A 15,151-nucleotide genomic window follows, 5' to 3' on the forward strand; every position below is an offset into this window, starting at 1 on the left:
TGAGTATCGGTCTTTATTAAATATATTAATATAGATTTGTTCCCTATTCTGCTCCATTGAGTATCGGTGATTATTAAATATATTAATATAGATTTGTTCCCTATTCTGCTCCATTGAGTATCGGTCTTTATTAAATATATTAATATAGATTTGTTCTCTATTCTGCTCCATTGAGTATCGGTGATTATTAAATATATTAATATTGATTTGTTCTCTATTCTGCTCCATTGAGTATCGGTGATTATTAAATATATTAATATTGATTTGTTCTCTATTCTGCTCCATTATCGGTCTTTATTAAATATATTAATATATATTTGTTCTCTATTCGGCTCCATTGAGTATCAGTGATTATTAAATATATTAATATAGATTTGTTCCCTATTCTGCTCCATTGAGTATCGGTCTTTATTAAATATAATAATATAGATTTGTTCTCTATTCTGCTCCATTGAGTATCGGTGATTAATAAATATATTAATATTGATTTGTTCTCTATTCTGCTCCATTGAGTATCGGTGATTATTAAATATATTAATATAGATTTGTTCTCTATTCTGCTCCATTGAGTATCGGTGTTTATTAAATATATTAATATAGATTTGTTCTCTATTCTGCTCCATTGAGTATCGGTCTTTTTTAAATATATTAATATTAATTTGTTCTCTATTCTACTCCATTGAGTACCGGTGATTATTAAATATATTAATATAGATTTGTTCCCTATTCTGCTCCATTGAGCATCGGTCTTTATTAAATATATTAATATAGATTTGTTCTCTATTCTACTCCATTGAGTATCGGTGATTATCAAATTTATTAATATTGATTTGTTCTCTATTCTGTTCCATTGAGTATCAGTGTTCATTAAATACATTAATATTGATTTGTTCCCTATTCTGCTCCATTGAGTATCGGTGATTATTAAATATATTAATATTGATTTGTTCTCTATTCTGCTCCATTGAGTATCGCTCTTTATTAAATATATTAATATAGATTTGTTCTCTATTCTGCTCCATTGAGTATCGGTGATTATTAAATATATTAATATTGATTTGTTCTCTATTCTGCTCCATTGAGTATCGGTGATTATTAAATATATTAATATAGATTTGTTCTCTATTCTGCTCCATTGAGTATCGGTGTTTATTAAATATATTAATATAGATTTGTTCTCTATTCTGCTCCATTGAGTATCGGTGTTTATTAAATATATTAATATTGATTTGTTCTCTATTCTGCTCCATTGAGTATCGGTGATTATTAAATATATTAATATAGATTTGTTCTCTATTCTGCTCCATTGAGTATCGGTGATTATTAAATATATTAATATTGATTTGTTCTCTATTCTGCTCCATTGAGTATCGGTGTTTATTAAATATATTAATATTGATTTGTTCTCTATTCTGCTCCATTGAGTATCGGTCTTTATTAAATATATTAATATAAATTTATTCTCTATTCTGCTCCATTGAGTATCGGTGATTATTAAATATATTAATATTGATTTGTTCCCTATTCTGCTCCATTGAATGTCGGTCTTTATTAAATATATTAATATTGATTTATTCTCTATTCTGCTCCATTGAGTACCGGTGTTTATTAAATATATTAATATAGATTTGTTCTCTATTCTGCTCCAATGAGTATCAGTGATTATTAAATATATTATTATTGATTTGTTCCCTATTCTGCTCCATTATCAGTGATTATTAAATATATTAATATTGATTTGTTCTCTATTCTGCTCCATTGAGTATCAGTGATTATTAAATATATTAATATAGATTTGTTCCCTATTCTGCTCCATTGAGTATCGGTCTTTATTAAATATATTAATATAGATTTGTTCTCTATTCTGCTCCATTGAGTATCGGTGATTATTAAATATATTAATATAGATTTGTTCCCTATTCTGCTCCATTATCAGTGATTATTAAATATATTAATATTGATTTATTCTCTATTCTGCTCCATTGAGTATCAGTGATTATTAAATGTATTAATATTGAATTTTTCTCTATTCTGCTCCATTGAGTATCAGTGATTATTAAATATATTATTATTGATTTGTTCCCTATTCTGCTCCATTGAGTATCAGTGATTATTAAATATATTATTATTGATTTATTCTCTTCTGCTCCATTGAGTATCAGTGATTATTAAATATATTAATATAGATTTGTTCTCTATTCTGCTCCATTGTGGCGATCAAGCCTCTATCACGTGTTTCTCGCGCTGTTCCATCCGACGGTGACCTGTCTGTGAATTATTTCCGGGTTTCATGTTCCGACCCATTTCTGGTTACAGTTTTTCCATTCCCGAGATGGCCGCCGTCCCTTGCCGGAAGTGCTGATTCTGAGCGCCAGAACTCGTCATTCTCGTTCCTGTGGGCGTCTCGGTGAGGGTACGGGAGTCCGAGGCTTCAAAGCGGGGCCTAGTAGAAGAACTGGAGTCCCCAAATCAGCAAACTTGCCCGTCAGCATCGACCTCCCCTCCATGAGCAGGAAAAAAAACACTCCACCCCCTTAATGATCATTAATATCTATAGGTTAACCCAGAATAATAGATTACTAACACAATTCAATTCAAATAGTGTCTGGAATCAGAAAATCTCAAATTAGATATTAAGAATCAGAAATCATCAATTATAATAATTAACAATTAGATTAATTAGCAGTAATCTGGATAGGAAATTATCTCAATTTATTATGTCAAATTATCAATTCTTCATCTACATTAAATAATCTCAATACGTAATCATAAAAATATCATCAATCGATTTGATTTATTGTCACATGTACCGAAGTACAGTGAAAAGTATTTTTCTGCGGCTGAGGAACGAACACAGTACGCACATAGTAGACACAAGAATAATCAACAGGGAACATTGACAAATGGATTATTTGTCGTCATTATCCGTTTAAATATTAAATAATCTCAATAATCCATTATTAATAGATCTAATTATCAAATAATTTTAATTATCTATGTTTAAGTATGAATTTATCACACTCCATTAATTTTTCTAATTAACAATCTCCATTGTCTATCTTTCAATATCAATAATCCATCATTGCTGTATCTACTTATCAATCATCTTCATTATCTGCTTAAATATTAAAAAATCTCAATCCATTAATATATCTAATGAATTAATCTTCATTTTCTGTCTTTATATATTCAATAATCTCAATCATACATCATTAATATATATAGTTAATGATCCTCATTCTTTGTTTAAAAATTATCAATAATCCTAAACTATCTGTTTTCGCCATAATCCATCATTATTTTATCTATCAATTAACTCTAATCATCTCTTCAAATATTAAATAATCAATAAACCATCATTAATAATCCATTATCTACCCTTTGAATATTAAATAATCTCAGTAATCCATCATTAAAATGTCTAATTATCAATTAAACCTAATTATATATTACCTATCTTTAACTATTTAAGAAATATGTCATTAATATATCTAATTATCAATCATAATTATCTATGTTTAAATATTAAATAGTCCCAATAACCCATCACTAACATATCTAATCATCAATTCAACTGAATTATATCACTCATCTTTCAATATTTAAAATATACCATGATTATATCTCATTTTGAATCAATCTTAATCTGTCCCTAATCTGTTTTAATATTTAATAATTTAGCATTAATATAGTTAATGATCAATTCATCTTAAATCAATAACTTGTTTAAATATTAAATAAATATATCACCTAATCAATTCGTCTTCATAATAAATTATTAATCTCCTTAAATATTAAATGATCTCAATAATCTATTGTTAATAATACAATTAATAATTGTTCTCAATCTGTCACTAATCAATTTGAATATTAAAGAACCTCAATAATCAATCATCAATATACCTAATTTTGAATTAATCTTAGCCGGTGATGAATGAATAATCTCTTTCTATCAATTATATAATTATTCATTAATCAGCCTGTCCCTATAATTAGTTTATCTAAATTTTAATGGATCTTAATTTTTCCATGTATCAAATCATCTTAATCATCTAAGTCTCGGCTTTTTAAGGGTCAGTACTGAGGGAGTGGCATGATCTATAATCAAGAGATGTAAGCATTAATTCATCCGAATTAGCTATCATTCATGCATGCTTTAATTATCCTCAATAATTGATCATTTTTTAATAATGATTCAAAATTGTTCTTATACATAAAATACATTAATACATATTTAATTAACACTTAACAATCCTTTTGTGGGCAGCACGGTGGCCTGGTGGTTAGCACAGCTACCTCATGGCGCTGAGGTCCCAGGTTCGATCCCGGCTCTGGGTCACTGTCCGAGTGGAGTTTGCACATTCTCCCCGTGTCTGCGTGGGTTTTGCCCCCACAACCCAAAAATGTGCAGAGAAGGTGGATTGGCGACGCTAAATTGCCCCTTAATTGGAAAAAAATAATTGGGTAATCTAAATTTTAAAAAAAACAATCCTTTCGTCAACCTGAAATTAATGAATCAATTCACTACTATGCCCCTCCTATTTTAGCTGCTGCCTGAGGTTAATTCCTTGAAGTGAGATATCAATGAAATTTTTTTATGAAAACCCTCATCATTTCCTCTTGAACTAAATTTAACCTTCTCTAGGCTTAGAAACTCCATTAAATCTCCCAGCCATACTGAGACACAGAGTGGAGAAACTGACCTCACACCCAGTAGCTCCACCTCCTCGCCACCAGTGAGGCAAAGGCTAAGATACGGAGCAGCACGGTAGCACAAGTGATTAGCACTGTGGCTTCACAACGCCAGGGTCCCAGGTTCGATTCCTAGCTGGGTCACTGTCTGTGCGGAGTCTGCACGTTATCTGCGTGGGTTTCCTCCGGTGTCCTCCAACAGTCCAAAGACGTGCAGGTTAGGTGGATTGGCCATGATAAATTGCCCTTAATGACCAAAAAGGTTAGGAGGGGTTATTGGGTTACGGGGACAGGGCTTATATGGGTCGGTGCAGACTCGATGGGCCGAGTGGCCTCCTTCTGCACTGTAGGTTCTATTCTCATTGATACTTTAATATTTTATTACTTGTTAATATGTTATATATAAATACTAGTTAATATTTATTTTATTACTTCTTTATCTTTTCACTTCTAAATATTTGTTACTGTCAGTTATTAATCATTAATAAACTAAGTAATTAATTGTTTTTTTTGCAATAATCCATCATTCATATTGCTACTTTTTAATTTTGTTTAAAAAGCAATAATTTTTATATCTCATTACTTTATCGTAGTTCATTAACTTCATCGGCACTTGTCAGTTAATCTCAATAATTTTACATCAGCATACTAATAAATAATTAATCACACAAGTACTTTTGATCGTAATTATCCAGATTTTAAAATGTAGACAAATCAACTATTTAAATATTGAATCAATTCTCAAATTCTTATTGAGGAATTTAATATTTAATGTTGGATGCAAATTTAAAGCAGTGGATAAGTTGAATTCAATTCCAAAATGTTTATCATTCCTCACCTGCTGTTAAATTGACAGGTCAATCCTTAAAAGCTTCACAGAAACTCTTCATTTTCCAAATCGAAGAATCAAATCGGCTTTGTACCTGCAGTTGGTCAGGTAGTTCAAATTGCTTCATGGCTGAAGATTACAGAGCGAGGTGAAAGTTGTCTGGGGAGCTGAGTGGACCTGACCTTGCCTTTCTGATTTCTCCGTGACTGATCCGTTGCGGGTGAAGAGGTAATGAGGGGGGCTAAGGGGTCCCCTAGGCAACCTGGGCGGAGAGAAGCAGATGATGAGCGAGCAACAGGTGGGGATACTGAGTCCCTTGAGTATGAGGAAGACGATTTGCCCGACCTCATCATGAATATTGAAGACGATGTGTTGGACGACCGTGAAAATGAGGATGCCGAAAGTGAGTATGAGCGCACAAATTGCCCAGGATTGGGCACATTATCATCACCATGCAATGAGTCTGACGGAGCGCCGCACTGTCAGAGGGGCGGTACTGAGGGACTGCTGCACTGTCGGAGGGTCTGTAATGCGAGATGGCTGCATTGTTGGAGGGTCAGTACTGAGTGAGCGCTGCACTTCCGAGGGTCAGTACTGGGGGTGCTGCACCTTCGGAGGGTCAGTACCGAGGGAGCGCCGCACAGTCGGAGGGTCAGTACTGAGGTAGCACCGCACTGTTGGAGGGGCAGTACTGAGGGAGCACTGCACTTTCAGAGTGTCAGTACTGAGGGAGCGCTGCACTTTCGGAGGGTCAGCACTGAGGGAGCGCCGCACTTTCGGAGGGTCAGTACTGAGCGAGCACCACACTATCGGAGGGTCAGACCTGAGGGAGTACCGCACAGTCAGAGGCTCAGTACTGAGTGAGTAATGCACTGTCTGAGGGTCAGTACTGAGGGAGCACCGCTCTGTTGGAGGGTCAGTACTGAGGGAGCACCACACCGTCTGGGGGTCAGTACTGAGGGAGTGATGCACTGTTTGAGGGTCAGTGCTGAGGAAGCGTTGCACCCTCGGAGGGTCAGTACTGAGGGAACACTGCACTGTCCGTGGTGACATTTCCCATGAAACCTGAGGGCCCCGTCACCCACCTCGAGTGGGGTGAAAAGCCTCCTGGTTGTCATTTGAAATGAGAGGCTGTGGAGACAGTTTGTCTGAGGGGGAACGCTCCCGTCTCAGCCCCACCATAGCGGCAAAAACGGATGGTCCTTACCTCGTCACTGTGAGAGGAATCTTGCTGTGCACTAATTTGTTGTGGCGCCTCCTACGTCGCGACTTCACAGTTTTTGGGCATCACTGGCTATGGTTAGTGTTGGCACGACATGGTGGGGACACACAGTTATTCTTCTTTACTTCTCTTTCTTTCACACTCAAGGGGCATCCGGCGACGACAGGAAGACAAAGGTTATGTTCATGGCTTTGGCTCTCGCAGGTTTACTCGCTTGTGTGGTTCTCATATGTCTGGTGGCGTATTTCGCGACAACGTGTAAGTAGTTTATCCGGACTCTCCCTTAAAAATACTTTTTAAAAATAATTTCTCCTCATCTCCATCTTAAATGGGCGACATCCTTATTTTTAAACAAAGACCTCTCCAAGTAGTAGATTCTCCCACAAGAATACACGTCCTCTCCACATTCACCCCATCAAGATCCCCTCAGGATCGTAGATCGATCGGTGAAGTTGCCTCCTACCCTTCTAAACCCCAGCAGATACAAACCTAACCTCTGCATTCTTTCATCATGATGCGACCACCAATTCACTCGAAGACACGTGGAGAAGTAAACCGTGGTTTTAATCAGCTTAGAACTGAGCCTGCCTGTGACCGGTACAACACTGAAGGCGGCCCCGCAGGTCAGCAGCTCTTATACTTCCTGTAAAGGGATGGATCCATGGGCGGAGCCCATACATGCCCCAACATATCCCCTGTGGGTGAAGTCACACAATGGCCCATAGGTAGAGCCCACAGGGTTAATAACATAACACAGTGCACTGGTGAATTATCAGTAATTATACATTCACCAGACATCAATTGATAACCCGCCCATTCCTAGTGTGAGTCTGGTGAACCGCCTTTGAATTGTTTCCAACGCATTTTAAAAAAAAGTTCAGTTCACAGGACTTGGGCGTCGCTGGCTAGGCTAACATTTGTTCACCACCCCAAATTCCACATCGAGAAGGTGGTGGATGATCCTCCATCTTCAACCCTGCAGTCCCCATGTGGTGTAGGTACACCCACGGAGCTGTTCGGGAAGGTGTTCCAGGATTCTGACCCAGCGCCAGTGAAAGAACGACTGATATATTTCCAAGTTGGGATGGTTTGTGGAGCTTGGAGGGGGGTCTCCAGGTGGTGGGTGTTCCCAGATGTCTGCTGCCCCTTGTCCTTCTAGATGGTAGTGATTGCGGGTTTGGAAGGTGCTGATTAAGGAACCTTGGCGAGCTCCTGCAATGCAAGATGGTACACACAGCTTCTACTGGGTACCGATGGTGGAAGAAGTGAATGTTTGTGGTTAGCGTGTCGATCGAGCGGGTCTGCTTTGTCCTGGATGGTGTTGAGCTTTTCGAGTGTTGTTGGGAGCCGCACTCATCCAGGCAAGTGGGAAGGTTTCCCATCACATTCCTGATTTGTGTCCCTGTTGATGGTTGACGGGCTTTGGGGAGTCAGGAGATGATTTACTCTCCACAGGATTCCCAGCCTCTGACCTGCTCTGGTAGCCACAGTATTTATATGGCTGGTCCCAGTTCAGTTTCTGGTCAATGGTAACCTCCAGGATGTTGTTAGTGGGGGATTCAGTGATGTTTTTTCCATTGAATGTCAAGGCGGGAGATGGTTAGATTCTCTCAAACTGGCTGGTCCCAGTTCAGTTTCTGGTCAAAGGAAACCACAGGATGTTGATAGTGTGGCTGGATGGGGGGTTCAGTGATGAGAATGCCACTGAATGTCACGGGCCGATGGTTGGATTCTTTCCTGTAGGAAATGGTCGGCACGGTGGCACAGTGGTTAGCACTGATGCCTCACAGCAGCAGAGACCTGGGTTCAATTCAAACCTTGGGTGACTGTTTGCAGTTTGCACTTTCTCCCCTGTCTCCATGGGTTCCCCCCGGGTGCTCTGGTTTTCTTCCACAGTCCAAAGATGTGCAGATTAGGTAGATTGGCCATGATAAAGATTGCCCCTCAGCGGGCAGGTTAGGTGGGTTGGGAGGCTAGGTGGTGGAGTGAGCCTAGGTCGGGTACTCCTTCAGAGGGTCGGTGCATACCCGATAGACCGAATGGCCTCCTCCTGCACTGTCAGGATTCCATGATTGTATGGATTCTATGGTCATTGCCTGGCACTTGTGTGATACGAATGTTCTTGTCAGCCCAAACCTGGATATTTTCCAGGTCTTGCTGCATTTGAATACAGGCTGATTCAGTGTCTGAGGAGTCGCAAATGGTGCTAAACATTGTGCCGTCATCAGCAAACTTCCCCACTTCTGACCTTATGATGGAAGGGAGTGTGGTGAATGTTTTGCAGTAGCCATTCACCATGTGTATAACTGTATCACGCTGTTGCCCATGTGGGCTCCACCTATGGACCATTGTAAGGTATTACCTGTGATGTATCGTGTTGGTGCCTTGTGGGCTCCGTCCCTGGCTCCACCCCTTGAGGGGAGGTATAAAGAGCAGTAGCCCTGTCGGCGGCTCTCACTAGCAGACCAGTCGCAGGCAGGCACTGTTCTAGTTGATTAAAGCCACAGTTTACTTCTACTTTTGGTTTCGCCTGAATTGATGGTCACATCAGGGAGGTCATTGATGAAGCAGCTGAAGAATGTTGGGCCTAGGACACTACCCTGATGAACTCCTGCAGTGATGTCCAGGAACTGAGATGACCACAATACCACAACCATCTTCCTTGGTGCCAGGTATGATCCCAACCACCGGAGAGTTTTCCACCTAATTCGTGTTGCCCTTTTTTTAATCTAAAAAACAGTGAGTGTTTAACCAGTATCCGGTGAACAAATGATCACACAAGTTGTTCAGTACAATAATAGTTTATTAACATACACAAGGTAATTAATCAATCACACGTTCATGCACATTGCACTATAAACTAATACACTTAAAACAACCTTAACTTAACTTCCAGGTGACACTAGTACAGAGCAGGTATGACCTTACCTGAGATCTGGTAGTCTGGCAGTGCTGGAGTTCTTGTAGCTGGCTGTCTGTGTCCTCTGTTCTGGTCCCTCTGTGGATGTCGCGGATGGTGCTCCTCTTGGCTGGTGATGGTCTCACCGTTGTTGTTGGTTGTCGAAAGCTGTAGTTGAGAGAGCAAGTGGTGGCCTGCGCAGTACCTTTTATTCTTCTAGCTTTTGCGTCCTTTTGGGCAGTCCCAGGTGAAGGTCCAATGGATCGATAGGGTCTCGATCACCCTGATTGATCCTGACCAATTGGAAATGGGCCCCGCCCAGCCATGGCCATTAGTTTCCGAGGCATGTAGGCCTTTCCCAAATAAGGAAACTGACGCCGCTGAATTTACCACTTATTGTCAGTTTCTACTCACGGATTCTCACGGAAGACCTTTTAACGTCCTTTCTCCTGTGTTAGTTTCTGCATAAGTCTGAGCTGCAGCTTTGTATATTTGCAGGCTGCAGCCTGTCTGTGTTCAAGCTTGGCCAAATTTCCCATCGATCTTTGTGGGCGGCCATTTTAGATGGCCACATTCCCATTGACCCGACATCCGGTGGTGGCATGTAGAGGGGAAGTCGCATGTTGGGTGGATCCTGCTCGAGGCTTGTTTTTAGGAATTTTATTGTCTGGTCCTGGGGGCAGTTTAGGAATTATTGGGTGTAGGAAGGTATAAAGAAGGCAAAGAATGTCAAAGAGTCAGAGGAAAACAGTCGTGAAGAAGGGAGGGAGTGAGGGTTCACCATCGAGTGAGAGGGCCAGCCTGGGAGCTGGCAAAATGGCGGAAGCTGGGCTGCTGGGTGGGGCCACACTGCTTACGGCAGAGAAGATGACTGCGATGATGTCCTTGGAGTTGGAGAAGCAATTTAAGAAGCATATGGAGGTGCTGCAAAAGGAGATGGCGGTAGCATTGAAGGCATTGGTGGACGAGTCAATTGCCCTGGTGAGAGTGGCTGTGGCGAAGACATTGGCCGAGGTGAGGGAGCAGGGCAAGAAGATGAAGGGAGTGGAGGAGGCCATGTTGTAGCACAGTGATCAGCTCACCTTGCTAGGCGAGGAGCTGCAGAGAGCTGCGAGCAAAGTTTGAGGACTTGGAGAACTGCTCGAGGTGGCAAAATTTGAGGATTGTGGGCCTGCCCGAGGGGGTGGACGGAGTACTTTGCCAAGATAATGGCGGAACTGATGTGGGAGGGAGAGGAAGCTGAAGTGTTGGGTACTCTGCTACACAGACGAACCAACACAGTTGCGAATGGTACAACGCGGTTTTATTTCAAACATTTATTTACACTGGTAAACTGTTTACTGAGGTTTGATCATGACCCTTGATTCTGTGGACCTCTTCCTAATTCTATATTGTAATGGCACTCAGCACATGGTGGATGTCTGAGAGGCTTGTAATGAGCTCTGTGCCCTGAGCCGTTTCCTGCTCGAGTGCCCAGGAAGTGTTGTGTTCCCTGTTTTGCACTGTGTATGCTCTTGCCTGTGATTGGCTGTCGTGTTGATTGATCCGTTGATCTGTCCATCAGTATGTATGTATGTATGTGCTATGATGTTTACCTGAATATCATGACATCCCCCTTTTTTACAAGAACATGTGCCTACGTGGTCATAAATAGAGATGTGAACTGAGTGTAGCTAAATGTGTGTGTGTGCAATATTTACAGCATGTACATGGGGCTAAACTATATACAAGGGGCGATGACATAACAACGAGGTTGTACCATAAACAAAGAACTGGGAAATGTTGAACGACAAAACGAATTCCTGTAACGATAAGAACAGAAACATATTAACACAGTGGTGGTATGAGTTCAATGTACAAGCAGTCTCATAAGTCCAGTCTAATAGGTTGGCGACGAATTCGGGTTGACCGCCTCAAGATGGGTCTGGAACCACCAGCTGAGGAATGGGCCTGGCCATGGGCGACGACGGAAGGGGCATGGTGGCAGGCAGCTCCATGAAGTTGATATCAGGAACAACAGGAGGGCGCGGTGTCGATGTAAGGTCACATAGCGAGCGTGGAAGTCGGCGAAGAGCCCGGCGATTACGCCTACGAATGGATCCATCAGGCATGCGAACCAGGAACGAGCGGGGAGCCACGCGTCGGAGAACTTCGGCAGGTGCTGACCAGCCACCTTCTGGTAGGTGGATGCGGACTTCGTCTCCAGGGGCCAGGGCGGGAAGATCAGTTGCCCGTGTGTCATATGCCCTCTTCTGGCGACCGTGCTGCTGTTGCATTCTGTGTAGTACCGGAGCATGGTTGGTTGTGGGTGCCAGAATGGAAGGCACAGTGGTCCTGAGGGCGCGACCCATCAACAGCTGGGCTGGTGAGAGGCCAGTGGCTAGTGGGGCCGAGCGATAGGCCAAGCAGGGCTAGGCAGAAATTCGTCCAGCAGCAGCAGCCTTGCAGAGGAGCCGCTTGACAATGTGAACGCCCTTCTCCGCCTTTCCATTGAACTGGGGATGCAGAGGGCTGGACATCACGTGTGTGAAACCATACGAGGCAGCAAAAGATGACCATTCCTGGCTGGCGAAACAGGGCCCATTGTCTGACATGACAGTCATCGGAATGCCGTAGCGAGCGAATGTATCTTTGCAGGCCCTTATGACAGTGGACGATGTCAAATCGTGCAGGCGTATGACCTCTGGATAGTTGGAAAAGTAGTCAATGACGATGACATAGTCCCTGCCGAGCGCGTGAAAGAGGTCCACACCCACCTTCGTCCAGGGGGACGTCACCAGCTCATGGGGCAGAAGCGTCTCAGGAGGTTGCGCCGGTTGAAACCTTTGGCAGGTGGGGCAGTTGAGCAATGTCGTCACTGATGCCCGGCCAGTATACCGCCTCTCGGGCCCTCCGTCTGCACTTCTCGACCCCCAGGTGGCCTTCGTGTAATTGGTCGAGGACCAGCTTGTGCATGCTGTGCGGAATCACAATCCGGTCCAGCTTTAGAAGGACACCATCAATGACGGCCAAGTCGTCTCGGACATTGTAGAACTGCGGGCACTGCCCTTTGAGCCACCTTCCCGTCATGTGGCACATCACACGTTGTAGAAGGGGGTCAGCCGCAGTCTCTCGGCGAATACGGGCCAGACTGGAGTCGTCAGCTGGCAGATTTGCCGATGTGAAAGCCACCTGCGCCTCGACCTGACAGACGAACCCCTCCGAATCTGGCGGTGTGCTCACTGCTCTAGATAGGGCATCCGCAATGATAAGGTCCTTACCCGGGGTGTAGACCAGTTGGAAGTCATACCTCCTAAGTTTAAGTAAGATGCGCTGGAGGCGAGGGGTCATCTCGTTCAGGTCCTTATTTATGATGCTGACCAGGGGGCGGTGGTCAGTCTCAACGGTAAACCGGGGAGACCATACACATAGTCATGGAACTTGTCTAACCCGGTTAGCAAGCCCAGGCACTCCTTTTCGATCTGCGCGTAGCGCTGTTCTGTGGGGATCATGGCCCGCGAGGCATAGGCGACCGGGGCCCATGACGCAGTGTCATCCCGCTGTAGGAGCACCGCCCCAATGCCGGACTGGCTGGCATCAGTTGAGATTTTAGTGTCACGAGATGTGTCGAAAAACGCCAATACCGGTGCTGTGGTGAGCTTAAGTTTGAGCTCCTCCCATTCCTGCTGGTGTGTGTGTAGCCACTGGAACTCCATGGACTTCTTGACGAGGTGGCGCAGAACTGTCGTGTGGGAGGCCAGGTTGGAAATGAACTTCCCCAGGAAATTGACCATGCCGAGGAAGCGTAGGTGTAGGGCAGTATTCCTATGCCCTCGAATGCCTCCTGGTTGTGGGCGAGGAGCGATTGGAGCTGTGCGCTGAACTCTGCATCCGGGAAGTCAGATGTGCCGTCTGGAGAGAGAGAGTGGACTCGTTGCACGAGGTGGAGAGCCTTGCATGCCTGTGCGCCTAGCAGGGAGTCCGATGATCCGACTTTCTCGAATGAGAGTGTGGCCGTGTGTGTGTTGTGTGTCACCTGGAGCTGGCAAGATCCCATAGCCGGGATAACGTTCCCGTTGTAGTCGAACATCCTGCAACGGGACGGCCGAATCATGGCGTAGAAGGCTGACCATGCTATGAGGTTGGCGGAGGCGCCAGTGTCCAGACGGAGGTGATCAGTTGACCGTTAGGGTGGCACACCATTCATCACCCGGATTGATCGTGTTAACTTGCACCGGCTGGTGGATCCTGGCTGGAGACATTTGGTTCCCATGAATGACCGCAACACGGAAGGTGTCCCGGTCGTCTGTGTCACTGGTCTGGATATCGTCTGGGCACGATTCGTAATAAGGAGGTTGAATGGTCCGCACGTCCCTGCGAGGTTGTCGGAGTTGGGGAACATTGACAGGTTGAGCTGCTCGACAGCAAGCAGCGTAGTGGCCCACCTTGCCACAGCGGAGGCATTGTCGGGTTCTTGCGGGACATTGTCACTTTAAATGTGCAGCTCCACAGTTGCCGCACGTCGTGACATCATGGCGTTCGTTGCACCACTGCGCATGCGCAGTTCGGTCTTGCGTCGAGCGCGCCTGCGCATCACGTCCCTCAGTGTTGCCGTAGTTTTTGGCGCGCACAAGCGCGGGAGGCCTCGAGAAACACGCGAAATGGCCGCCCTCGTCCGGGCCGCGGGCCGGGAGGAACTCGATCGCCTGGATCCGTTCGGCCCGGTAGGGTGCCTGCATCGCCGATCCAGCCGCGTAGGACCCCTGCTGCGCCGATTCGGCCGGCTGAAATTGGGTATAGCGGCTAGTCGCGTTTTCGTGCAGGACACAGGCTTCGATTGCGGAGGCTAAGGTGAGGCCTTTTATTTTTAAGAGCTGCTGGCGTAGGGTGCCCGAGGTGACCCCAAAAACGATCTGGTCCCGAATCATGGAATCGGAGGTGGTGTCGTAACCGCAGGACTGCGCGAGGATACGGAGATGCATTAGGAATGACTGAAAGGGCTCATCCTTACCTTGCAGGCGCTGCTGGAAGAGATACCTCTCGAAGATCTCGTTGACCTCGACGTTGAAGTGTTGGTCGAGCTTGAGAAGGACCGTCTTGTATTTGGTCTTGTCCTCACCTTCCCCGAACACCAGGGAGTTGTAGACATGGATGGCGTGTTGACCTGCCGTGGTGAGGAGGATGACGATCTTTCTGGTGTCCGAGGCGCTTTCCTTTTCGTTGGCTTCCAGAAAGAGCTGGAAGCGCTGTTTGAACAGCTTCCAATTAACGCCGAGGTTTCCAACGACTTGCAGCGGCTGCGGTGTGTTGACAGTGTCCATGGCGCAGGATGGCAGATTCCGGAGGATTTGTAGGTAGGTACCAAAGTCACTCCTGGTACTATGAAGTGTTGGGTACTCTGCTACACAGATGAACCAACACGGTTGCGAATGGTACAACGCGGTTTTATTTCAAACATTTATTTACACTGGGAAACTGTTTACTGAGGTTCGATCATGACCCTTGATTCTGTGGACCTATTCCTAATTCT

At 44.2% G+C, this 15,151-nt stretch overlaps 1 protein-coding gene across 4 annotated transcripts in view; it reads left to right on the plus strand.

Moving 5' to 3' along the window:
• Positions 1-2,274: 2,274 nt before the first annotated feature.
• Positions 2,275-15,151, plus strand: part of LOC140392937 (C-type lectin domain family 4 member E-like) — a 107,180-nt gene continuing 94,303 nt past the window's right edge. The window contains exons 1-3 of one of the 4 annotated variants that reach the window (XM_072478719.1): positions 2,275-2,413; positions 5,549-5,924; positions 6,891-7,001. In XM_072478719.1, the coding sequence (XP_072334820.1) occupies positions 5,753-5,924; positions 6,891-7,001 (283 nt within the window). In that variant the 5' untranslated portion in view covers positions 2,275-2,413; positions 5,549-5,752. Of the gene's footprint in view, positions 2,414-3,813; positions 4,114-5,548; positions 5,925-6,890; positions 7,002-15,151 lie in introns of those variants that run through there. The other 3 variants (XM_072478718.1, XM_072478720.1, XM_072478721.1) reach the window with 3 other exon arrangements.

The sequence above is a fragment of the Scyliorhinus torazame genome, chromosome 16 (genome assembly GCF_047496885.1).
Source record: "Scyliorhinus torazame isolate Kashiwa2021f chromosome 16, sScyTor2.1, whole genome shotgun sequence".
Lineage (NCBI taxonomy): Eukaryota > Metazoa > Chordata > Chondrichthyes > Carcharhiniformes > Scyliorhinidae > Scyliorhinus > Scyliorhinus torazame.